This window comes from Ruditapes philippinarum, unplaced genomic scaffold (genome assembly GCF_026571515.1).
Source record: "Ruditapes philippinarum isolate M1 unplaced genomic scaffold, ASM2657151v2 ctg50_1_1_1_1, whole genome shotgun sequence".
In the NCBI taxonomy this organism is placed as follows: domain Eukaryota; kingdom Metazoa; phylum Mollusca; class Bivalvia; order Venerida; family Veneridae; genus Ruditapes; species Ruditapes philippinarum.
The window spans coordinates 176,184-203,033 of NW_026861539.1; the positions used below are offsets into that span (position 1 = coordinate 176,184).

At 30.4% G+C, this 26,850-nt stretch overlaps 2 protein-coding genes across 2 annotated transcripts; both read left to right on the plus strand.

Annotated features, from left to right (window-relative positions):
• Positions 1-8,068: 8,068 nt before the first annotated feature.
• Positions 8,069-10,357, plus strand: LOC132715999 (G-protein coupled estrogen receptor 1-like). The gene is made up of 2 exons (XM_060699131.1): positions 8,069-8,222; positions 8,605-10,357. The coding sequence occupies exons 1-2, from the start codon at positions 8,184-8,186 to the stop codon at positions 9,787-9,789; spliced, it is 1,224 nt and encodes a 407-aa protein (XP_060555114.1). The 5' UTR covers positions 8,069-8,183; the 3' UTR covers positions 9,790-10,357.
• A 12,399-nt stretch (positions 10,358-22,756) lies between these two features.
• LOC132716002 (uncharacterized) lies at positions 22,757-25,645 on the plus strand. Its single transcript, XM_060699136.1, has 3 exons — positions 22,757-22,901; positions 23,803-23,973; positions 25,490-25,645. Exons 1-3 carry the CDS (start codon positions 22,865-22,867, stop codon positions 25,597-25,599), a joined length of 318 nt encoding a protein of 105 aa, XP_060555119.1. The 5' UTR covers positions 22,757-22,864; the 3' UTR covers positions 25,600-25,645.
• The last annotated feature ends 1,205 nt before the right edge of the window (positions 25,646-26,850 follow it).

Sequence of the window (26,850 nt, forward strand, 5' to 3'; positions counted from 1 at the left end):
ACCAGAAGACAATATAAACAAGTTAAACTCATTTGAAGCTTAAACATGTTATAACGGTCTTCTTTAAATGGTTAAATAACTATTTGATAAAAGCATTTCTCAAATGAGTCTCTTTCTTTTTTAAAACAACTCGGTATCAATGATTCAAGACAAACTTTTATTTATTTTTTTTCTTTCCTTCTTTGTTCTAATGACACGTGTACGGCATTCTGTATCAATATTTTATAACCAGCACTAAAATAGCATATCAAGCAAATATCAGGGAACATAAAAACATAGAAAACAAGATAAGATGTCTGTTTTCGTACGTCAATCGTTTGAATTAGATTTGATCTTTTTCAGAAAAGTAAATTTTAGTAATGGCAATTCCTCTTTAAGTTGCGTCGTCTTAAATCGTTTGTAATATATTTAACTGTCAGGAACACTCCCAAGTCTTCTGTAACGGTGCACTATCAAATGTCATATCAAATCAGACACCAGTTTGAAAACTACGCTTCCCTGGAAAAAGAATTTTTTTTTGTAGTTAACAAATTCACAGGCTTAACAATATTTCCATTGATGAAACACCCTGAAGGTATACATTTAAATATATCAATAAGATAATACTTGACTGTGCGTAGAGAATTTGATATTGTCAATAAAATGATAGAACAGGTTGCATATTGAATTGTTTTTGTGATTTTTGTACGGTGGCATCGAGGTGACATTTGTAATATTTTTTATCTCGTGGCCATGGCTTATTAAGTTGTGGCCACAACTTGTTATCTTGGGCCCTCAAGATTTAATCTGTCGTGACCATGACTTTTACAATAATTGTTCATATTATGTTTCTAAGGTCAAATTTTGGTGACCCCTGCAAACAATAAGTTTTTATTTGGTTAGCACAGCTTTTAATAAGGTTAGAACCCAAACAATTTATTGTCACATGTAAGCACGCATGTTGATTAATAATAGAATAAACGTTAGTGAATAGCTTTAGACCATTTGCAGGTCAAATGTTACACTATTTAAATAACTAATCGATCTTCTGTTTCCTTGTCTATAAGTGTCGTTATGTTATTCATATAATCAACAATAAATTTGCATGATAATGATATGTACTTCATGTACTTCATTCATAAATGACGACTGATATACTAGTAAGTGCCGGCAATCCGTTACACTAAACAAGAAGGCATGTAAGGTATTGCAGTGTGTTTCTATCATAAATATATACGTAATAATATTGCTCATAGAATATGGAAAATTGATAATTCCGAAAAAAATCACAAAAACAATGTCAATAAACATTTTAATTTAAAACTTACATATTTAACGTTTCACGGTTAAGTTATGTGTATAAAAAACATAAGGCGTAACTACACCTATTTAAAACATCTGAAAGATTACAATCTGCTTCATATTTTGAATTTGAATTATTTTGTTAAACGTCTGGTCTGTGTCTTTCTGTCTTTTTCAAGGCAAAAATAAACGGCGAGCAAACCTCGTAAACAGATTTAGTTTAAATGATTTTTATTTCAACAAACATATATAATTAAACTTATATATTATTACTGCTGAAGGGTAATTAAAGGGATGTCACGAATGCTCATGAAGATAATTGAAGATATTAAATGTTAGAAAATAACAAACATGTTGTCTGCATTACAGTTATTATTTGTCATTAGGTAACAAGACATTAATTTCAGTCTGAAACCAGACTGAAATACCACACGTATTTGTTAACTGGCATGTTTTGGATACAATAGTAAAGAAATGAAACTTATGATGTAAGGTCTGCTCGGCATTGTGAAAATAAATCACATGCCAGTCAATCTAAATACGAGTTTCTATCTTCTTATGACAATTGCTGTTCTTTTTATTAAGAGACGTCTAGTATTGCATCATATTATAGATTGACATACCACTGCTGCTTAGACAAACATAACGCTCAGTTATTTATTGAAATTTAAACTGTTAATTTAAACGATTATTGTAAATTTAATTAAAAATGATCAAAGCAAGGTAGGAACAAAGGCAAAGTTCATTATACACTGTGACATTATAGCAAAATTTGTCAGTCAAGTAGAAAGGGAACTTCAAATCAAATACATGAAATAGATAGATCATTTTTGGACTGTTTTCCTGATATGTTTTATCATATTTTTAACAATAACTTTTTTCTATGAAAAAGGAATTCGACATAACTATATCTACTATTTAATTATCATTATTACTCGAGAAGCCAACTGGTTTTAAACCTCATTATATTTAAATGGTATGCATGACCATTATATCACTTTTTATAAATTATTTCTAAAACCTGATTCTCAAAAATGATGAATAAGATCTACATTTAAGACGAAGGTTTACAAATGATATATTGAAAGTAATAAAGGTCACAGTTTACGAATACATGCTTGGTAATATAATTAAAGGTATCGAAAGACATGGACAAAAAGTTGAGGTGTCATTGATTTTTATAATGAAGAATTTCTTTGCAGATCTTGCGTTTGAATTTGAATAAGCTAAAAAACAATATTATTATATCAAATACTGATTTATTTCAGGAGTCCAATTTAAATTGTATGTCTTTAAATTTTGTAAATAAGATAAATACATAAACCGAATTATAAATTCATTTGTTGCATTTAGGGGAACCTTAAGATCTTTAGGTCGATTGATAATAATAGTTAAAAAGGACGTTGAAAGCTATGTTAGTGTTTGTTTTTCACTTCTTTTAGAGACAAAAATATACTGTACCTTATTTTTTATTTTGATTTCATACGATTATTAAATATGATTTGGTTAGCTTATTTTTTCATTTCGTCGTAGCAGTTGTAACGCATGCAAAAAGGTCAAAACAATGCTTTTACTATTTTCATAACTAATAATTCTGATAAAAGAAACAATGTTTGATTTATAAAGGTACTTTGTATGTAGAAGCGTGATAAACAATTCAGCTAGAAAACCTTCCGTCTATATTTTCTGTATTTAAGTGAAAACAAAGGCCCTGTTTCTATTATTATTCTGGTCAATTAGGTGCACAGGTCCAAACATTTGTCGTTTAAATTAATGAAAAGTCCGTTAAACGATGCGAAAGTGCATGGTAGGTGTTGCACTTCCTGTTATTTATATTGAACAGGCCTGAATAGATTTAATTTTTCTTTCTAGTTTTTATTGCGTTAATAGATATCCCCTTCAGCATTTAAGAATTCAGTTGGCTTCGTGAATTGACAAAAGTGACGAAATGTTCACCCACAAGATAGAAAAATAATAATACAGTTAATTTTATTACGTTTCAATTCTGTCATACCTTTATCGTACCAGATTTAAGAGAAATTAACATGACTAAATGATGCAAAGAAATACAAGGATTTGCTTTAATTGTAAATGTTGTATACGAACCATGTAAATGTTAAAGTCCAAAACATAGGCTTCAAATAGGTTGAATGAATAGAAATAAAAACAAAGTAAATAAAATGCTAGTGAGGGTCTCTCGATTGGATATCAAATATCAATATATTGAGATCAAAGACTGAAATATTCTCAGGTAGGTTGTTTACACAATTAAAAGTGTGTACATTTTACATGCTTTTTATTATGGTTCTAGCCAGAGTTGGACATCTCGATATTAACTTGTTCTCTTATCTGTCATTAGCTTACATTTTGTATGCTATATTTTGAGATAAATGAAAGGCAAATAAACGAGAACTAAAATGAAATTAACCGTCGTTCTTCAATAATTATTAAAGAGATCCGGAAAGAGGAATATACACAGTAATAAAAATGAATATTTCATAAATTAGTAATTAATTATAAAACATAAGATAGTTAACATTTTAAGATTTGAAGAAATGAATGTATAGAACATGATATAGATTACTAATTTAAAAATTACATAGTTTTATACAAATTGTTTAATGTTTTTCCTCAAGAAACTTTGTTTTACTTACATCATTCTTCTATTACAATACATCTCACTGTGTTAATAATATACAACATTTCATTGGATTTGAGAGTTTTCGATACATTCGCAGCGCAATTCTCCTCTGAGACATTTCAAATAGTTTTGCTGAACAGTTTATATTTCATTGGCGTAACGGAGTCTGTAGTATGAATATCGCCTATTGTGAATAAAGAGAAACAAAACAATAAGGGAGAATAAGATTGTTACATAAGTTAATGTGAAAATGTCAGACACATAGGAATAACATAATTTAAGGTAAAAGATGTATTTGAATGATAAAAGTGGTTTATTTATTTCACTGACATTTTCGTGTAAATTGTTGAGCCATCATTATAAATGCGGATAATGCTTTCGATATATATATAATTTCAAATTTATACTTGACAATGCTTTTTTTCCATTGAATAATTTTTTTTAAGTAAATATGAATTCGGAAATTATATTATTAACTTTAAGGTGTACATTTTATTTGTTTAGATATTCATCACGATGATATATCGAAAGACGTTGCCTTCTTAACTTCTAAAATGTATGTTTTTAATGCTCGTATTTTTTTCTATAATATTCATCTTGACCATCTCTTAAATCTTTACATTTCAAGTTTCCCTTATGCATTACCTCCACTTTGAAGAGTATTTAAATAGGTTAGAATCATTGTCAATTGCATGGAAACTGAGGGGTGTGGGTTTAAACCTCAGAAGGGTTTTTTTCTGTTTCACATTATTTTTGTATCTCTCAGATCCCTTATGGAAAGAAAAAAGTGTTTGATTTTAATCAAGAATTATTGTAGGTATTTATTTGCCTTATATACCTACATTTTATAGGAAATGTGATACCAGATATTTTCAAAATTTAACGAAATAGAAACTACACTGTAAAATTATTTTATATTTTCCAAGGTCAACCAATAAACATTTAAGAAAATTTAGGAAAACCCCTCATTATGGTAAATTTGAGGGATATTTTGAACAAGGCTTTTTATATAGGGAAATGGTCAAATAAGTGTTTAAATTTGGTTGGGTATAGTAACATTTTTATACATAATTATTTAAAACATTATGTTTAGAAACATTCATTTTGCTCGTGTAATTTGTTACCTGGATGCTATTATTTGTTTCTTTACTATGAGCAATAGGAAAACATTTTTTATTATGATGATGTTTTTGATTATTTAGAGTTTCCTTATTTCTTAAAGAAGAGCGCTTCTAATAGCAACGTCTAAGTTCGGAAAAATAACCATAAATTATACACCCTAGGCCTAGAGTAAATTGTGTTTGAATTTTGCATACAGGTTACCTTTAAGGATAATTTTAGACAAAGATTTACTAAAATGTTTTTTAATGTTTATTTGCTTAAGCGTTTTATAACAGGTTAAGACTAATAACTAAAACATTTTATTTTTAGTTACGGAATTGTTTTTTTCTATAGAATTTATTGATGATATTGAAATAGTAGATTATAAAATATTGTTTACCATTATCTCATTATGATAATTTAATATGTATTTGAATTATTTCATGAAATGACATTTATTTGAAAAATATGTATCAATACAATTGCCAAATAAATATTCGTTATCATGCATATGTATTTAAAATGTAAATAAAAACAAAGACATGGATTGGATTTCGTTGGCTTTCGTTGATGTTATTAAAATATTGATTGAACAATCAAATAAATTTTTAAGACATTGGTACCATAAACAAGTCTTTCTTGTGTGTGTGTTTTTTTTAAATCCATTCCTGAAAATAAAAAAAAATAAATAAAAAATAAAGATACATACAAAATACTTTGCATTAAATAATTGATATGCTTGTAAATTAATTGTCAACTATTATGAAAACAATAAATATGTTTTATAAAAGATATTTATTCTGTATTTTGCAGTTTGATACCCATTTAAATTCTATTTTTAGTAACAATGACATTGATCTTGACCCTGAGGGCCCTAAGGTAACCTCAAAAGACGTCTTAACATAAGCTGGCTATACACCAAGTGTCATTGAATTATCTAAAACCAAACTGTAGCAGGGCCCTATAATGAATAGTTTAATTTCCTGTGTAAGATATCAATCCTAATTGCGCGCTTTACTTCACTCAAGTATAACTGGGCACATTAGGGGGCATTATGATATTGTCGCGACGTAAAACTGGCTGTCATAAAACGGGAAACAATTAATCGCTATTGAGATAGGCATATTAACCTGGGGTAAAGCTATTCAATTGGTGAAAGGCCTAAGGCGTGCAACATTTTAACTATTTATACGATTTGATATTTTATAGAGACACACAGTTGAATATTCCATCATGTTTAATGGTAAATCGAAATTAATAAATGATGAAACAGATAAAGCTTCCATATCTAATTTAAATATAACCGAAAATAAAACTGGGAATCACAGTCCTGGTGATAGTAATTTTGATCAACGGATTACAGTTGCAACAAATGAACTGAAAAAGCAATATGTTCCAGTTATAAATGCCAACAGTTAATTACAGTCGCCTGCGCTTACTGAAGGTTTTGTTGCCATGTTTGATTTATCATTAACAATATCTCATTTATCAAATCTGTATTGGGATGTATTAGTATGGCATTGTTAATATACTTTATATATTAAATGGAAGTTTATGTTATACGTCAATGTGTGCCTTAGCAATATATTATGTCAGAAATAAAGTATTCATATTGATTTTCAGTAAGTGATTGTCTGAGACATAAACCGGCATCAATTAAAACTAGAAATGTGCCCATAGGACACGGGTGCCCCCACCGCGCCACTGTTCTGTCAATCTTTTAACTAAATCAAGGGAAATAACTCTACAAATACCGGATAAATCCACAAGCAAAACCCCAGGTGCAAATCTAAAATATGCTGAGCAACCTGCCTATAAGGTTTAATGACTATGTCAAATCCTTTTTGAGAAACTTGCGACACAAGTTGAAAATTGCTAAAACTTTCTAAGTGAAGGGCAATAAGTCTAAAAGTACCAAATAAATCCAGACGAAAATACCTGGTGCACAACTGCACATGCTAATCAATATTCCTGTAAAGTTACATGACTCTAGGTCAAATAATTTTTGAGTTACGTGCGACACAAGTTGAAAATTGCAAAATTTTACTAAGTCAAGGGCAATAACTCTGAAAATAATAAAAACAGCCAAACGAAAATACCCAGGTGCACAACTACACATGCTGATCAACATTCCTGTAAAGTTTAATGACTCTAGGTCAAATTCTTTTTGAGTTACATGCGACACAAGTTGAAAATTGCAAAAATTTTACTAAGTCAAGGGCAATAACTCTGAAAATACTAAAAATATCCAGACGAAAATACCCAGGTGCACAACTACACATGCTGATCAACATTCCTGTAAAGTTTCATGACTCTAGGTCAAATACTTTTTGAGTTACATGCGACACAAAAGTGAACGGACGGACGGACGGAAGGACGGACGGACAGACGGACGGACAAGGGTAAATCTAAATGCCCGCCACTAACGTGGGGGCACAAAAAGATAAGTGATTATATAACGTCACCATATTTATATGTCGTAATTTATATGAGGACGTATTTTACTACCATAACTAGTTATTGCCTGATAATTCATTTATTTCAAAATGAATTAGATAATGACTTCTGAATAATTTTATCCTAGGATAATTATTAAAAATGAATGCTACTCACATTGATAAGATTATTATAAGATAATTTAAACGTCTTACCGAAATATAATTAAGACGATATATTTTTTTTAATTTTAAAAATTTCAGCTCTGTAATTTCTTTTATTTTGTAAAGTATATTCTGAACAGTTTTGTAGATCAACTGTTGTTCTATTGTTTTTGATATGCTGATAAAAAAACATTCACTTTATATTTCATTCTTAGTATTGACTTTTGTTGGATAAAAGTTATATAAGGAAATCGTTTAAATCTGGCTTATTTTATATCTAACAGAAGTAAAAAAAAAATACAAAAAAGGACAACAAAAAACACACTTATTATATCTGTTTGGTAGATACTTTTTTGTAAAATAACAGCTCATATTAAACATAATTATCATAAATATGAGATATATTATCCTTATTTGCTTTTCAGGTATTTTACACAAGTTTGAAGAAACAAATGGCTAATGGTTAGGTTAGTCATCTGGTGCGAACATATTGCAGGCAATTTACTAACAATTGATGATGATACGTTAGCAATCTGCTATCATTTATACAATTTAGTTTAATGGACGATTTATTTAATTCGTCGTTTTTTCATAGCTATGTAAGTATTTTTAAGTACGCTATAAGTGATTCAAATAATTAAGAGTGCCTTTTAAGGTCGTAAAATTACTTACCAATTATTATCTTAGGTCAGAAAAGGTAATTCTGAGAATAGAAATGTGTTATTATCTAATACTTCGAAAAGTCTAGTCGGAAATTCTTAGTAACTAGTAACAGTGAATGGGAATGTTACGGAGCTGTTTTACAAAGCTGTTGTCCGTGCAACTTACACGTATGTATGCTGAGTATTCTCAACAATTCGTATTAAACATTAAGCCTATATAGCTGATATTCGTAGTAAAAGAACATTATTACGCATTTCATCATTTATAATATATTTTCTCTGTGATGTTTTAACTCTTGTTTCCTTATTTTCATTACAGCTTAGCAGAATGAATTCACCACCGTGTACATTAGACGATTCCATGTCATTGAATGATTCAAACAGTTCTTCTAACACTATATTTTCCAACTGCAGTGCACCGGCTTTTAATGATTTCTTAGATTTTGATTTACAAAGCAACTTTGAATATCAGAAACCATCAGTTTATATAATCGGATTAAATTTATTCTCATACTTTACACCATTTATACTAGTTATCGGTTTGATAGGAAACGGACTATCTCTGGCTGTATTCACCTCAAAGAACATGCGCAAAATGTCTGCAAGTTCTTATCTGGCGGCGTTATCAGCAGCTGATATTTGTACCCTGATCTTCTATGTGTTTATTGAATGGTTACGAAGAGGTCTTGTCCATATAAATCCGGATGCTGATATTTTATTAAACGTTTTGAATAGGGACGGACCGTGTCAAGTGTTCTTGTTTTTGTCATACATATCTCGTGTAATGTCAACTTGGATAATTGTTGTATTCACCATCGAACGGTTTACAGGAGTTTGTTACCCTCTTAAATCTTTCAAAGGAAAGTCAAAAAAGATATTAATAGGAATGTTGATCATTGGCGGTCTTCTTGTTTTATACAAACCTATTCTTAGCGGCGAGTACATAAAGAGAGGACAAATGACTTGCAGTTCAAATCCAATGTACAGTTTTGAGTCATTTGTGTTAGATTCAATTTTTGCTTTACTTATAACACTTGTTCCTTTTATCGTCATAACAATTCTAAATATAATGATTATGCGAACTTTGTACTTAAGAAATTATCGCCACCGTGAACTTTTTGCGGAAACAACTAAGATACGACTCGAGTTTACGTTTATACTGCTAGCGATTTCATTCTTCTTTATTGCGTTCAATTTGCCCTATTCAGCAGTCTGGTTCAGAAATTTTATGTCTTCGAAATTTAAAAGATTTGATACCTATAATTTCAATTACAAAGACATTGACTACTGGAACGGGGTGCTACTTGTTACAAGAACAGTGTTTTATATGAACTATTGTGTTAATTTCTTTTTATACAGTATCACGGGTGCATATTTTAGAAATGAACTTGCACTTATGTTGCGTTTCAAACAAAGGAAAAACAGGATCTACAAATCACATATCCGTAGTAGCAGATTTGGCAGCTCAAATCATTCTGGAACAATAGCTACATATATGGCTTAGGCTTCATAAAGACACATATGATAACTTTTTTTTAGCGAAAACCGTATATCAGGTTATTTTCTCGTACGACAAATTTCGCGATTCTGGCATTTCTTATTCTTTAGTGATTCTAGCGATTTTGTTGTATATGTTTCTTTTTTCCGCGTTTTTCTGCTTACAAAGACAGATCATTCTTTTTTGTCAGAAATTTATTGTTCTCACAGTTAAAACTTTGTTTTCAATTTTTCTCTTGACGTATTGCTTACAAGTATGTATTTAGTAGTTCACACTTATTGCCTCATCTCACCTTATTGTTGAGCTGCCTGTGTTCGTTTACCTACCAGCAATGTGTGAATTATCTTATTATATCGGGCAATTAGTAAAACTGCAAGTTTGCTCACTATCTATGCCACTTAAGATTTGTTTATGTAAAACAAAGTCCCCAAAAAACAATTCTAAACAAGCATGAATATCGAAAATTGATATTGGATATATTGATATGCAGGTATCACAGTTTCAGATATTTACGACTAAACTGAGTAGCAAAATCCAAAAAGGTCCAAAAATAGAAAGAAATAAGAATCCCTAACACCCCAGTTACACAGAGCCATCGGTGATTGATCGGTAGTTTTTTTAGCCAAATTATGGAGTGAGCCGATGACAACGTATTGATCACCGATATCACCTATTGGTCACCTGTTTTCCACCTATCAACTGCTATTGGGGAAAGATAAGTTTCATCGGTGAAAAATTACCGATTGGGATTTTTAAACACGTTTAAAATTCTCGATCGGTGAAAATATTTTAAAAATTACCGACGGCAACCTATATCATGAGATATGCAAGCTCTTAATCACCGATATCACCGATCGGACAAAGATAACCAAATATGAATCACCGGCCATATCTGACGGAAAGTGTTTAACCACTGATGACTAGCTATCAAACACCGATTAATCAGCGTTACGCCCGATTTAGCTCCGATTTACAAACGATAAAAACCAAAAGTATTTCAGCATTTAATCATCGACTCATTCCCGTTTGAGTTTGCTTTCTGTCACCGATGGCCGTTTACACAGAAAACCAGAAATAAAATCACGCATGACAACCGATCATAACAGCGAGTAAATTTAAAATTAAATGACCGATTGGGGACCGACCGTCTGTGTAACTGGGCCCTAAAGAAAGCCCAACATGGCACAATTGAAAATGTTGCAGACTCGGTTTGATTGAGCCTGTTCATAGACGGTACTGTCAAATGCAAAGTACCGTCCACGCCCCTAGCACCGGCTTATGCAGAATTCAACATTTAACATGAAATGGTAAAATTTAGAATTTCGAAACATCCGCAGAAAAAACTCGCAAAATCACCTTATCAAATTGAAAGGAAATTGGTCGATTTTTTTTTTGCGATATTCATTGCACGTGAATAAAGCAAAAATTAGATACTCGCGAAAAAGCCTGATATACGGTATGTTGTAAGATGGTATAATTAACATGGAAATGATGTAATATTTCAAATAATGGTAAATACTGGTGTTATCAGATTAAATGTGTAAATCATTACTTTTGGTAAATATACGTCACTTAAAACAACAACATTACCATGTAAAATGTTTTATTTATAAACATTTAATACTTAACATATACCATAGTCTCCTAATGCCATTCCACATCTATATGATACTCATATAGGTATATCATTCAACCAATTACACAGAGCTCCTGAACAAGTCGAGAACAAATGAATACGTCACAATTATGTGTGACTTCATATGTGTAGTTGTTGATTACGTGACTACTATTACTTCATAATTGATAAAATCGCCAATAAAGCGTGTTTTAATCGCATAATATACTGTCAAATTCACATTTTATGCCTTACTTATTACATTTCATTGATGCCGTTACCACTTATTGTTATAAATAAATAACGTTATTAAATGATCCAAAATATCAGATAAGTGTTCTCTAGGACTTTGTTTCAATGATGTTTAGTCTTTTATATTATACACTGATAACTTCTCTGGAGAAATAAAAAAAAACGAAATTCCGAATTAGATACTTTGTTTTCATCTACAAGCCTGTGTAACATCTGACATACTGACGGACCAAACGTGTGAATGAAATTAATATTTTCCGTATTAAACGACCAGAACCCATCTTTATTCGCAAAAACCTAGATTATTGATATTGAGATCTTCAAACATGTCACAGAATAAATGTAATAGAAAAACTCATATAAGAAAATCATATTACTGAAACTAAAATGTAAATTGTTTCCATAATTTAAGTATCATTATATTGTATTTTTGTAAAAATTGATGCTGGCCTTTCCAACTTAATAGTTTAAATGCTGGGTAAATTCGCGCGCTCCATGACGTCATATAAAATCAATCGCGTACTATTGCAACATAACAATTACTCGACCTATTTAAGGAATAACAAATAACTTATTTCTTCCGTTCAAATATATGTTTCGTATTTTACTGAAAATATACGTTTATAGTAAAAAGAATAATAGATGAATGCACTGTTCTGGTTTATTTAATTGCTTCTTTTTATGTATTTTGAAAAAGAACACACAATTTTATACAATCTGCTTGAATGATACACACCTTCAGAAGAGTACATACATGTTCTATTCTCAAACTTATTAGAAATTATTCTAAAACTGACAATTAAATCTTTGTAATTAGTGATTTTTTGTCTTGAATAAATTTTTTGAATTTTTTATTTTTTCAATCTGTGTAAACAAAACAAGTAACTGTGATAATGCATAATCTATGAGGCATCACGTAATGTATTATTGAATTAAAGAAAACATGATCAAAATTGATACATCGAATGAGGAAGAAATAACGCTGCCTGAAGAGCTATCAAATGTCAATGGCTGGTTTGATTAAGCTTTGAAGGACCAAGTGATATAAATATCGTTTTTTAGATAAAAACTCCTAGGAAAACAATAAACACGTTTATACACAGCGAAACGATGTGTTAAATGTTAGCGTTACACTACAAGTGTGTAAATAAAAATATGATTATTTTTAACTATAAATAGTTCTTATATTGTTTGTAATAAATTGAACAATATATTCACATAGCTTCTTTTTTTATAAATGTAGAGATTACTTCAAACTTTTTTTGCATGAAGCTAATCATCTACAGTACCCATATATAAAACAGGAACAAAAGTTATCGCACAGTTTCCATTCTATTGTTTGCAAACATTGCATTTCTTTTGTAAAACATGTATGTAAATTAACAAAACTCTGCATGATAAAACCATACACAGATAATGTATTTGGCCATTATAAATTTATTCTTATGCAAACGGTTTCCAGATTCATGCTTATTTTCATGACAAATTTAAAATATATTTTAAAAAAATTATAAGAGGGAAAGTTTTGTCATGTAAACAAACAATGTATGTTACAATTTCTCTACAAGAAATACCAAAAAGTAGGAAAGATCATGCAAAAAAGCCTTTCTGCAATAGTCACGCAGTAGGAATATAGTGATATTAATGCAAAATCAATCAGACATTAATTGCAAATAACATGCACACCATCTCTTGAATTGTGAATATTTCCATTGCTTGTTGTTTTGATATGAGAAACATCATTTAAAAGATAGTTTTATAAATGTAATTAACTTGGTGTAATTATTCTAAATATTATATATCATTCTTGTTATTTTAGACATATACATTTGTTTTAATACACTAAAAGATATGTCTTAAAACTATAATTAATGACTTTCTTTGAAGGAACATGTTTCTGTGATATTATTTTCATTTTGTGTTTAAAAGGCGGGAGCGAAGTTATCGAAATTATTTTATCTCTCTTTTCAAAGCACCTTGTTTTTTATTTTTATAATTATTAAAAACTTTATCTAATTGGTCGTCAGATGATATTGAGGTTTTTGGACAGCTTAAAGGCAACATCTATTTTGAAATTAACATAAATGCTGACAAAGAATACATTCATCTTTTGAATAATCTGAATTGCTTGCTTTTATAAACAATTTATATCGAACAACAAAGACAATATAACAATTATCAGAATATTTGTTGCCTTGATGATTTGTCAAATCTACAATCGTATTATTTACGCCACCACAACAAAAGCTCATGCAATAACCATTATGAAACAAATGTGTTACCTAAAAAAATCGTGTTTGTGCTAATTGTGATATCTAACACAATATTTTGATAAAAACAAAATTGAAGCGCAACATCAGTAAGTATTGACAGAATCAACAAATTGGAACATCTCGGCTTTTATCTTCAGTAACCTTGGACTTAATACTGATTGAGCGTTGTTTTACCACGTGGTTTTAGATGTAAACAGACAAAAAATAGGGGATGTAAACATTGATATATAAAGAATATAATTATATATATGTTTGACATTCAAAAGAAAATAAAGTATAGTTCGTAAAACTATGACTGCAAAGATGGCTGACAGTCATGATCAGTTTAAAATACTGATGCACAGTTTAAAAACAAAATCAAACTATGTCAACAAGTAGTCATAAACTCCTAAAATAAATTCATTATTTGTGTACATGTTTAGTTTCATATGGTAGCTTAGACCGAAATACCGTATTCGTTCTGTGAATTGTAACTATTGTGTTCAAGGTTTTTATCGGATTCCAAAATTTGATGAAAAGGGCCAAGATAATATTATTGAGAATCTATTGTGTATGCAGTTGTAAAACAATACCGTTACGGCCATGCTAATTGAATAAAACAAAATAATAAAGCAAATTAATTAAAATAATAAACGAACGAACGATCGTATTAACGAACGAACAGATAAACAAACAAGCAAAATAAATAAATACAAAGTCTGAATCTTGCTTCAAAGCTTTAATTAAAAAAGCTATGTTTCCTTCTTCCGATTATCAGAAATACAGAATAATGCCGAATGAACAATTACAGTCAATACACTATATCGGTTCAATATTTCAATGTAAGGTATCATAAATATTTTAACCATGACTGACTTTCATAAAATGATAACAATCATTTTTCGTTCGTATGATACAAACACTATTTATGTTACATTCATATCGCACATTTGTTCCACCGATATTTGTAGTACATACTTGTGTCTTTCAGCAAAGCCAAATAAAAATTATAGATAAAGCCTAATTGAATCTCTTTACTTAATTGGTTATGCCTGTTACTTGCATCGAACCAGCTTATTCATATTCTCAGTGCGGGAATCAAAGTCTCTTCACTTAATTGGTTATCTATGTTCCATATATCGAACCAGCTTATTCATATTCTCAATTCGGGAATCGAAGGATTAATACTTGCTACAGGAATATTTTCTACAGACATTACCTAGGTACATTATATTAAAAACTAAAAGCATATTAACTATTATTAATACATAATATACACACATAACTTTGGTTGACAAATATTTTTAAATAATGGCTTCCAACTGGTTGTTAAATGCAATTCTTATGGATTTGATGTTGCCTGTCCGTCCATCACATATGTTCTAGTGTTCTACACAAAGTAATAAAACTGTTTTAAAGATAGCAAGAGGTAATTTGAAATGGTCAACTGTTGAATATATTTCTCTTTCTGTAGATGTTTTATGATTAAGGATGCATATTTCATAATTCGATATTATAATATTCTTCGTTTTACAATTATACTTTTAATTACTTTTTTATTTTACCATTGAGATTTTTCATCTAAAGTTGATACTGTTCCATTTGTTGGAAATAGCATTTCATTAAAATAAAACAGATTTATATTCAATAACTTAAACTATACCAGGTTTTTTTGTTCTTAGAGAATCTAGTTATAATTATTATTATTATTATCATCATTATTATTATTAATATTATTATCATCATCATCATTATAAGTATTAGTATTATTATTAGACTAAGTGTTATTTGTAATCAAGTTTTAAGTCACATCGGAATAACAGGAGATATCTGCTGTATTAGTAGAGAAAGACACAAGGTAGTTTCAGTAATCCTGCTGAATATTTATCTCACAAAGCTGCATTAAGATAATTTACTATTTGATGTTATTCTGACAGATGTCTGACAAATGTTAGATTTCTTCTGATAGGAAATGGTCAATGCAGAAGTAAATCTTAATTCTCTTTTTCTATAAACAAAATCCGTATTAACATTTTGCAAGAATATCGAGTTTCACATTTTAGTATTATACGGACTTTTCATTAAACTTCCGTAATTTAGTAAAATACGGACATCGTGCAACAAATTCCCGTATATTTCGAGTGTACGGATCACCGTATATTAGTTATATACGGTCCCGTACATCTCCGTATTTTAAGTTCCCCGTATTTCTACTATCAATTAATGATATTCGGAACTCCATACACTTCCGTTTATCCATATATTTTTGCATTGCATTTAGATTTGATTGACGTATAATGCAGATATGTTTATTTCCTGACGGATGGCATTAAATCCTTTTCGCAACATTAATGACTTTTGACACGAATGCACTTTATTTTCTAGAAGTTTCAGATGAAGAAAAAATCATTTTAACTATGTATCATAAACGTGCTTTACAATGTTGATTATATGTATATCTAATAGTTCAAAGCTCTAATTGTACAATGCAGTAAATGTTGCATAATATTTTGTTCACATAGCATTTCTTTCAAAAATAATGCATATCTGATTATTTCTTACTCAACCAAGGCACGCGCTTTACTTAAAAATGGCCAGTTTGCATATTTTATGGAATATAAAATTTTGTCACATTGACAAAGCCAAAACCTCAGACAACAACAAGAAATGTATCCGTTAAATGTTGCTCCCTGACGATCTTAGTAACAAACGATTTAATATGTAAGGCCTTTCTTAGCGGTTGTAAATATTTTCAATATCGTAGCATTGTATATGTACGTGAAAAGCGTGAAGCTGTAGTGACGTATTAGTATTTTCTCATGCCGCCTTTTAATTTTCTCAATCCTTTGTGTACGGCTGTTTGCATTAGTTTACATTAGTATGTATGATAATTTGATAAATAACTATACAATTGATAGAAGAAATAAAAACAAAATTTGTTAAAACTAGAAATGTGTCCATAGGACACGGGTGCCCCTTCACACCGATGTTCTGTCAATCTTATGACTCTATGTCAAAAAATAATTTTTGGACTACATGTGCCACAAGTTGAAAACTAAAAATCTTTTACTAAGTAAAGGGCAAGAACTTTACAAATACTGAATAAATCCACAAACAAACCCCAAGATGCATGAGTACACATGCTGACCAACATTCTTGTAAACTTCCAGGCCTACAAGTCAAATACTTTTTGAGCTATAATAATAATAATAATAATAATAATAATAATAATAATAATAATAATAATAATAAAATCTTTATTTATAGAAGGTAACATACACAGTTTACACAGTAAGAAGTATACTTATTTTCAGTATGGCCTTCTGATTTAACAATAACAAAGAATAAAAAATGTAGATCTATACAAAATTTAAAATCCTTTTGTATAAACAAAAAACAAAAATATATATATATTATATTCTTGAATGTAAAGGTTAGATATTTTTATTTATTCTTCGACTGACACTCATATTAATTATAGTAATTGAAGATAAACTCGTAGTGATTTATATATATAGAAAAGGAGAAAAAAGAATCATATCATGAACAAGTTGAAAATTGCAAATTTATACTACGTTAAGGGCAAAAACTCTAACAAAACTGAAAAAAAAAATCCACATGCAAAGTCCCAGGTGCATAGCTTCACAGTTTTGTTGATCATTATTCCTTTAATTTAGTGATGTTGATCATTATTCTTGTAAAGTTGATTGATTCTAACTCAAGCATTCAAGGAACAAATAACAACATAATGAAACAGTTTTTACTAAATCAAGGGAAATAACTCTACAATTACCGGATGAATCCACAAGCGAAACCCCAGATGCACAACTGCATATGCTGACCAACCTTTTCGTAAGGTTCAATGACTCTATATCAAATCCTTTTGGAGTTACATGCGACACAAGTTGAAAATTGCAAAACATTTCTAAGTCAAGGGCAATAACTCTAAAAAATGCTAAATAAATCCACACGAAAATACCCAAGTGCACAACTACACATGCTGATCAACATTCCAGTACAGTTTCATGACTCTAGGTCAAATCATTTTTGAGTTACATGCGACACAAGTTGAAAATTGCAAAATTGTACTAAGTCAAGGGCAATAACTCAAAAAATATTCAATAAATCCACACAAAAATACCCAGGTGCACAACTACACATGCTGATCAACATTCCTGTTAAGATTTATGACTCTATGTCAAATCCTTTTTGAGTTACAAGCGACACAATTTGAAAATTGCAAAATTTTACTATGTCAAGGGCAATTACTCTAACAATACTAAATAAATCCACACGAAAATACCCAGGTACACAACTGCACATGCTGATCAACAGTCCTGTAAAGTTTCATGACTCTAGGTCAAAAACTTTTTAGTTACGTGCGACACAAAAGATAACGGACGGCCGGAAGGACGGACGGACGGAAGGACGGACAAATGTACATGGGTAAATCTAAATGCCCGCCACTAAAGTGGGGGCACAACAAATGTAAATATCGTAATGTTCTACTATTCTCTTTTGTTTCACCTCTTCTTGATGTATACATCTATATTTTATGACAAACATGTATGTACATGCACTTAATATTTATCAATTAATCATAAACATAAACAACATTGCAGCAGTTTTTGACAATATAATTACTGTCCTTATGTGATGAAAATAACGGTTAAAGTAGAATTTGCATTAAGTATCATGTTACCCACTCTTTTATTTTCTGTTAATCAGTCATATTGTTACTATTGTGACGTGGCTTCTAATAAACGTGATTGTTGTTGTTGTTGTACTAGCATGCTACGTGTTTTGTCTCAGTGCACTTGTTCTAAAATTGTTAGTACAATACTTCATGTAATTTCCTCACAATATGGATAAATAATGTCTTACGTACATTTTTATATACTTGTAGATTTTTATGAAGAATTTAGTATTTAGCATAGATATACGTTTCTTAAAATAAAATAATTTAAATGTAGGCAGGCATTTTGTATATGAAGCCATAGTAAGCATTTACAATGTGTAGCTTTTATTTCGCAATCTTAAGTAAGAAACTTCGGTTACTTATATGGTTTTCCTTTTAAGACAATAAAATGTTATCGTCATTTTACCAAAAATGGTATAAAAGACGTTTAAACCGTTATTCAAGCAATAAAAAACTAAATGTCTTAATTGTAGTTGCGGAGCAACAATCTTAAATAAGAACATCATTATCAAATTTGGAAATCATGCTTGTAAAACAAGCATACCAAACAACAAACCAAAAAGAAATATTTATTGATATGGTGCATATATATCGGTATTGTCGGTTTCGTCAAAAGTATTTTTGTGTACATTTTGTTAAAGAGCTTATAATTATAATTAGCGTTATAAATTTGAATGAAGACGTTCATACCATTGACAATCTTTTAATACCTCTTTGTTTGATCAGTTTAAATTCACTTTATTATAATGTCAATAACAAATTTAATTTACAAACGCTTATGACTGTTAAAATATTTAAAGACGCACAATCAAACAATTAATACATGGAAATTTCGGATAAGACAATTGATCCTATTATGCACTTCCTTTTTAAAATCATACCGTTTCCTTTTTAACTTACCTGACCGCGAAGTTGTCAAGCTGAGGTATAGTGATGGGGCTATGTCCGGCGTTCGTCGTCGTGCGTTGTCTGTCTTGCGTTGTCAAGAATTAAGTAATTAAAATTCTGACAGTCACAGTTTTAATTGGATCATAGTCACACTTTGTCGGAATGTTAGTCTCAATGAAATACAGGTCAAGTTCGAATATTCGTCATCTCTGGTCAAAAACTAGGTCACAGGAGCTAAATATAGAAGAATCTTGCCATAACTCTTGTGGCTGCAGTTTTGATCCAAGTTTTCTGGAAATTTGTCAAGGAAGTTGTTTTGATGATTTCTAGGTAAAATATTCGTATGAGATATCTCGGATAAACAACTAGGTCACAAAAGCTTAACAAAGAAAAAGCTTGTTATCACTCAAGTGGCTGCAGGTTTTGATTCAAATATCCTTGAAATTGATCAGGAAGGTTGTTTTGATGATTTCTATGTCAAGTTCGTATTATGGTTGTGTCCGGTCAAAAACCTAGGTCACAGGAGCTAAAAATAGAAAAATCTTGTTAACACTCTAGTGGCTGCATTTTTGATCAAAATATTTTGGAAATTGCTAAGGAAAACTGGGGTCACCTGGGGTCAAAAACTAGGTCACACTGCCCAAATATGTATAAACCTTGTTAACACTAGATGTCACATTTTTGACGTAATTGTCATCAAACTTGGTCAGGATGTTTGTCTAAGACACGATTGAGGTCGATGGGTCGGGGGAGCAAATAAGAGCCAACTTAACCCTCTTGTTTCTAAACTATTTAAATAAAACCCACACGTGTGTGATGTACTTAGGAGTGTCGGATTAAAAAGAAAGGAAAAACATTAAAATACAAGATATCATCATCATAAACATCATCATCTTATCATCATCATCATCATCGTTGTCATCATCATCATTATGATCATCATCTCATCATCATCTTATCATCATCGTCATCATCATTATTATCATCATCTTTGTTATCGCTGAATTATATTAAGTACAATGACCTTTAAACATCTTAAACTGTGTATTTAAAGCCGAATTTCTTTATCTCATTCGGTTTCAAACATGTGATATGACATTAATTAATTTCACCTACATTTTCACACCGAAAAACATCAGATGTTTAACAAGATTTTTCAATATATTTAAACATATCTTAATAGTGAAAAATAGCCGCAGAATGGTCTAAGTAGGTGCTACCGGTTCATTTCGACGATTTACATGTTTGTACTATCCTTATTTTTTTAGGCTGTTAGGCTGTTTACTTTACAAAGTTATCGTCGAATTCGAAGCGTCAGAATCAAAACAAAAGGTTCAATATCTTAACTAAAGATCGATATATATATATATATATAAAGGTGTGGAATGGTATTAGTAAGTGCCACGGATGCATTGCCGATCTTTTCATGTTTGAACTATTTTAGTTGTTTTTAGGCTGCTAGTTAAAACCTGTTAGACTGTCAACTTAAGGCTCCTAGGCTGCCAACTTTAGGAACATTAAAAATGAGGTCTTTTTATTAAAAAAATAGCTTTTCAATATACTGACGGTGATGATGACAAAGATGATGTTGATAGTGATAAACTTATGACGGAGGTGATGCTTTTTCTGATTTTGACTTTGATGAATATTTGATGACTTTAATGATGATATAAATGATTATGATGAGAAGATTTTTAATCAAAATGATGTATAATACGTCTAAATGGGAGAATATTGACACATACAAATCCCGTTTGTTTGGATATATATTTGTTGCAATGGCAGAACGCTATTGACGAATAAAGCTCTCAGGAGGGCTATTTTTGTGGACAGCTATATGCGGCGCAACAGGTCAGAAACGAAAGACCATTGTAAATTTTTATAAAGACTAGACAGTCAACGTTTCTTCAGACAAGCTTATCTTTTTCTACAAGCTGATTTACACATTCCTCTTTCCGATACAATAATGAATGTAGGTTATCATAAATCGTGAATATTGTCATCTATATTCACTCAAAATTGTACTAAAATAAAATTCTATATATGATATTTGTGTCAAAAGAACACGTGCCAAGTACTTAATAGCCAGTAACAGAAAATAAAAGGAAGAAACGGTTCTTCTTTTATCTTTCAATCATCAGATCATTGCCGATTACACGTTTATTTTACTTTACAGAAGACTTAATCAGAGCTTGTATTGTATGAAGTGTTTTCATCGAAAAACAAACAACAGTACAAGTATATTTGTTTGCAATTTTTAACAATAATGATTGCAACACAATTAATAATAATAATAATAATAATAACTTTATTTACCGCAGGTAACACATTAAGACATAGACAGATTATTTACAATGCGGCCTTCTAATTGGTTAATTGTTGGAAAACAATGAAATGTTCATTTTTCTCACTCATTCTTTTGTAGAAATTTACGTATAAAGTTCAAATGGCATGTGTAGGTATTAAACCAACAAATACAAGTCCAGTTCGAATTTAGTTTTTGTTCAGAGAAATTCTTCTGTAACTTAGATAAAAAAGAAAATTTCAGTTCCTGCATTTGTAGGAATGTATGTCCGATGTTTGAATTGCACGTGTTGGTATTTTACCAGAAAACACAAGTCAAGTCCTTATTTGGCCATGCTCCAATGGTTTTTGACAGTTTTGTCCCTTGACTTTGGAAAGAAAATTACAAAGTTCTCAATTTCTAAGCATTATCTCGTCTACAAAATTGCAATTTGCAATTGCAAAAGATTAACACTGAATAGTTTCATGCCCTTGAACTTTGTATACAAAAGTTTGCGTTAACATTAAATAGTTTAAGGGTATTAAACTTAGAATGGTTTGTGCAAACAAATTTGGAAATTAATATGATTATAAAATTTGAAATGTTGGCTACATTCGTGGCGTTACGACACATTTTTGGTAAGAAATTATTTTTTTTTTCTGCACAAAAAATTAAATAAGATATACACAAGCTGACAACAGCGCCGTGAAAGTATGATAGCTTTTCATATATTTCATGTAGTCGAGAAAAAACGGGATGAACACGTTTAAGGTAGATGTATGTACCTTTTTCGTGTGAGGTTAGTAATTTCAATAAGTTAACTTTCTTATAACTCAATTATGTAGTTATAACTGTCCCTTTTTTCTTTTTGAATTTTTCTTCAACAATTGAAGCTACTTCAACATGTAAACAGCAATTAATTGCCCTCTCACGCAAAGCATAATGACAGGTTAATGCACCTGCGTAAAACGTGCTAAACATGTATATGAGGCTTATATAACGGTCATATCTTATCACCTCTACTATTTAAACCGTAAAAAGGTCATTCCTCTCAGTAGTTCACAGACGCTTTCGTATTTCGGAAATAAATCATGATACAGTCGGATAATTTGGTGACGTTGTTTTGTGGTAAGTCAAAGTTTTAATACTTTTTTTATCTATATGATTAAAAAAGTGTATTTTTTAATGCTACAGGATTATATCATCTTTGGTTTATATTTATGAATAAAAAATGAATGGAAAAAGAAATATATCTAGATTTAAAAAACATAACAAATATGTTTGAGTAATCTTTCAATAAATGAAGATTAATATTCATGAAACTTGTCTAAAATATAAAATGAATGAAATATAATAGATAGCCTTCGCAATTTTATATATATTACTTAGAATTAGTTATGATATAGATGCATTTATATATTGTAAATTTTATTCTTTTAAATTAAAACTATATTTCAACCTTAAGGCAAAGACGCCATAAACTCCTCTAGATAACAATTATTATAACTGAACTAATCAAAATGAATCCGTTTGACAAGTACTTTGACCTGAAAAAGTCCAAACACGCACTCTGCACATCGTCTTATTGTTATGATTTTTTCAAATAGATTTAATTTCCTTCAATCGGTAGAGAGCTAACATAAAATTTTGAACTTCGTGTATTATAAATGTGTGTGAACTTGACCAATCCTGGATATGGTTATCATTTCTGCCAAGCAGTTGTATTTTCCTTCATCCGGTTCAAACTCACGTCAATGCCATGGATTTGCTTAACGCCGGACGATTGACGACAATATCCTGAAATTGTTCCGGGTCATGGTCAAACAAATCAATATGTAAAAGTACTATAACGTCAATGTCAAACAAATCAATATGTAAACATACTATTACTTGTTTAGTATGTATTAGCCTTGTCTGGAGATAAATGATAATATGATAATAATAATATATATATACATTATGATATTTTATGCACTGTATGTCGCATTATATTTTCTTCTGCACCTAACATGAAATGTTTTCTCTGCAGTGTGTATGCTTGCTTATACAGTATATTCTGAGAACTGTACGACCACTCAGAATTGTAAAGATTCTGGCGCAACCAACTGTAACACAGGTTTCCACGTGGTTTGCCAACACCCTGCTGGTAGTGGGGTAGTGATGAATGGCGGGAAATGCACATGTGCTGTTGACAACATAAGTAAATTTTCTAAAGATTTTCTTTATACTATAACAAGTATTTATAAGGAATAAGATGATGCACATAATTCAATCGTTGGTATAGAGAAAGAGGATATTTATTTGTTTTGGTGTAAGATGAAATAAATGAAATTTTATTTCATCGAGTGAGCTTTAAAAACAATATTATCACGAGTATGGTAGCTGCGAGTGAGAATACTGCTTTTCAAGGTCATAAAACTACATATTACTATCCAAAGAAACACACAAACAAACAAATTAACTTTTTTTATTTATGCTTAAAACACAAATTCACATGAAATTTCCTCAATATTAATTTTAATATAAGAATCTGTTTTTCCCTACTGGAAGCCTCATTTTAGACGAATTTTTCATAAATACAAGAAGTCTTGAGCTGAAAAAATAAGACCAGGAATCACCGTTAAATGGAGATATCGATGATAATATTTAGTTCATTTAAAAAAGCGAATGAGCGCTTGTTTTAATAATAAAAAAAAATAAAAAAATAAAGAAGAAAAAAAAATCACCCCACTTTATTTCCGTTACGTATGGCAAATTTGTACAAGACTAGGCTGTGTGTAATATTAATGTTTAAGATTATTTATTGTGCAATAAGATTGCTGTATTTCAAACCCATTTACTTTTGTTAATCATCAGTCTAGTTAATCGTCAGTTTATAACATTATTTTAATCACTAAGCAGGTTTTACTCTATCAGTACGTATTTATAAATACGTATTAATAGACTTTAACCTTAATAAAGCGGTCGCAATTTTTATAATCAGTGTTTTTCATGGGAGGAAAATAATTGTGTTTGATTCAGAGGGATAATATTTGGATTTGTTTGTCATATATCTTTTTATAAGAAAACAAACTAATTTAAGGACTGTTACAAACTATAAATATCGTTTACAAATGTGTAAACATTCCAAAAGCGGCTAGGAATTTGGAAAACATGGAAATGTTGAAAGGCCGTCTTATGAACGCTGGATTGTTTACTTATTCTCCGAGCTGATGACTGCCATAGCTTTTCAAGTTATCCTAATTATTGCATAAAACATAAAAAAGTTCTTGCTCGTAGGGTACTTAGAAATGTCCAGATTTCATTAAGAGCAGTTTTGCATGTAACCAGCTCCTAACATACGATTTGTCAATGCCAACGTAAAGACTTAAGCTCTTTGCATACAATATGTATATATCATTGTGAAGACTTCAGCCCCTTACATACGATATGTATATATCAACATAAAGACCAGCTTTTTAGATATGTATATATCAACCATCTCTTTGTGCTAAACTTTTCCACTTGTCTGACTTAATCCTGTCGTAATCAGAGAGTCACTTTTTTATCTATTCTATTTATGATCATATAGTGACCATTTAAATATCTGAAAGATATATATCTACATATCACGGTTTGTTAAAATGCAAACTTAATGTGATGATTTGTGTGATACAAATGTTTTTTTCAATGTTTCATTAATGTGACTACTCTATTTTTCATTGTTCTCTTTGTAGCATGCACAACTCAAGCTGATTGTATAGCGCTGGACCTTGATAGCTATAACTGCATCAGTGATAGCCACAAACACTGTTATGACAATAAATGTATCTGTACCAGATGGTAAAAGCGTAAACATGTACCTGGCATGAAAATAAATACTGTCTTTCCTACATGAGTTCATTTTTTAATGACGTCCTGTAAAGTTACGTGTAATGTTTGTATTGTTGAGAAAATAGCAAATAACGCGAAAATGTTTGTTATTATGACGTTGTTTATTGACGGAATATTTTATAAGAAAAGAGTGACAGACAACATCCAGCTCACCTCCAATGCATGGAAAAAAGCATGTAACGCACACATTTCGTCAATATAGATGACTTTGACAGATTTGGCACATTATTTACCAATCATTAATGCGTTTTAAGATAATTCATGAAATACATATAACGTCTTACAACCTTAATCAGTTTAAAGCTTATAAACCTTTTTACGACGCGGCATGTTTCTATTCAGAACTGTAATAGCTTTTACAGCATCTTTTGAGCGCCCCCCCCCCCCCCCCCCCCCCCTCCAACCCCGCCAAAAAACCAAATTCTCCATTGCACACTTTTGACCTGAAAATCGTTGTTATTATTTAAATTAAGCTTTTTATTTTCTGATATAAGTTTGTGCTCCTACTGCCTAATCTTCTTTTGTAACACATTTTAAATAATTAAAAAACAATCTTAACAACTCTTCATGGAATTTAAATTTCTTGTTACTTAAATAATATAAAAGCCGAATAGAAGTTTTATGTTTTTGTTTAGTTGGCGGCCTAACAGTGCAAGCTTATAAATCATTTCATAATTCATTTAAACAAAAGGTTTTTAATGAGGTTCTAGGGACATTTCCAGTCAGTAAACGCTATAACGCGTAAACTGAATAAAAGTAGTTAAATTTATAAAAAGGGGTGCCCTGGTGCTATGTCCTTTAAATTAAGTAATATCTATTCCGGATGTTGCAAACATATTTTTAATCTATTTTGATATAGTATTGACTGACACTTGTTTGTGCGGTTTTTGTATACTAATTAATAATGATGAACAATTTCCTCTAATTCCTACTGTTCTATCTAGATATGCATTCAATACAGAAATTATACACAAATGAATAAACTTATCAAATATCAATGGCTGTATATGAAAACCAGGTCTACTCTGCTTAACACACAGTTGTATGTAAATGTCACTTTATCAGGTAACAATGTCATATGATTTACATGTATATCTAAGAAATTCCCGCTGGCCAGACAATAGTGCCATGAGCATAACTTACTTGTATGTTAACCATTTTTATCCCGTACTTGTATCGATTTTATATATTTAAGAACAACTGA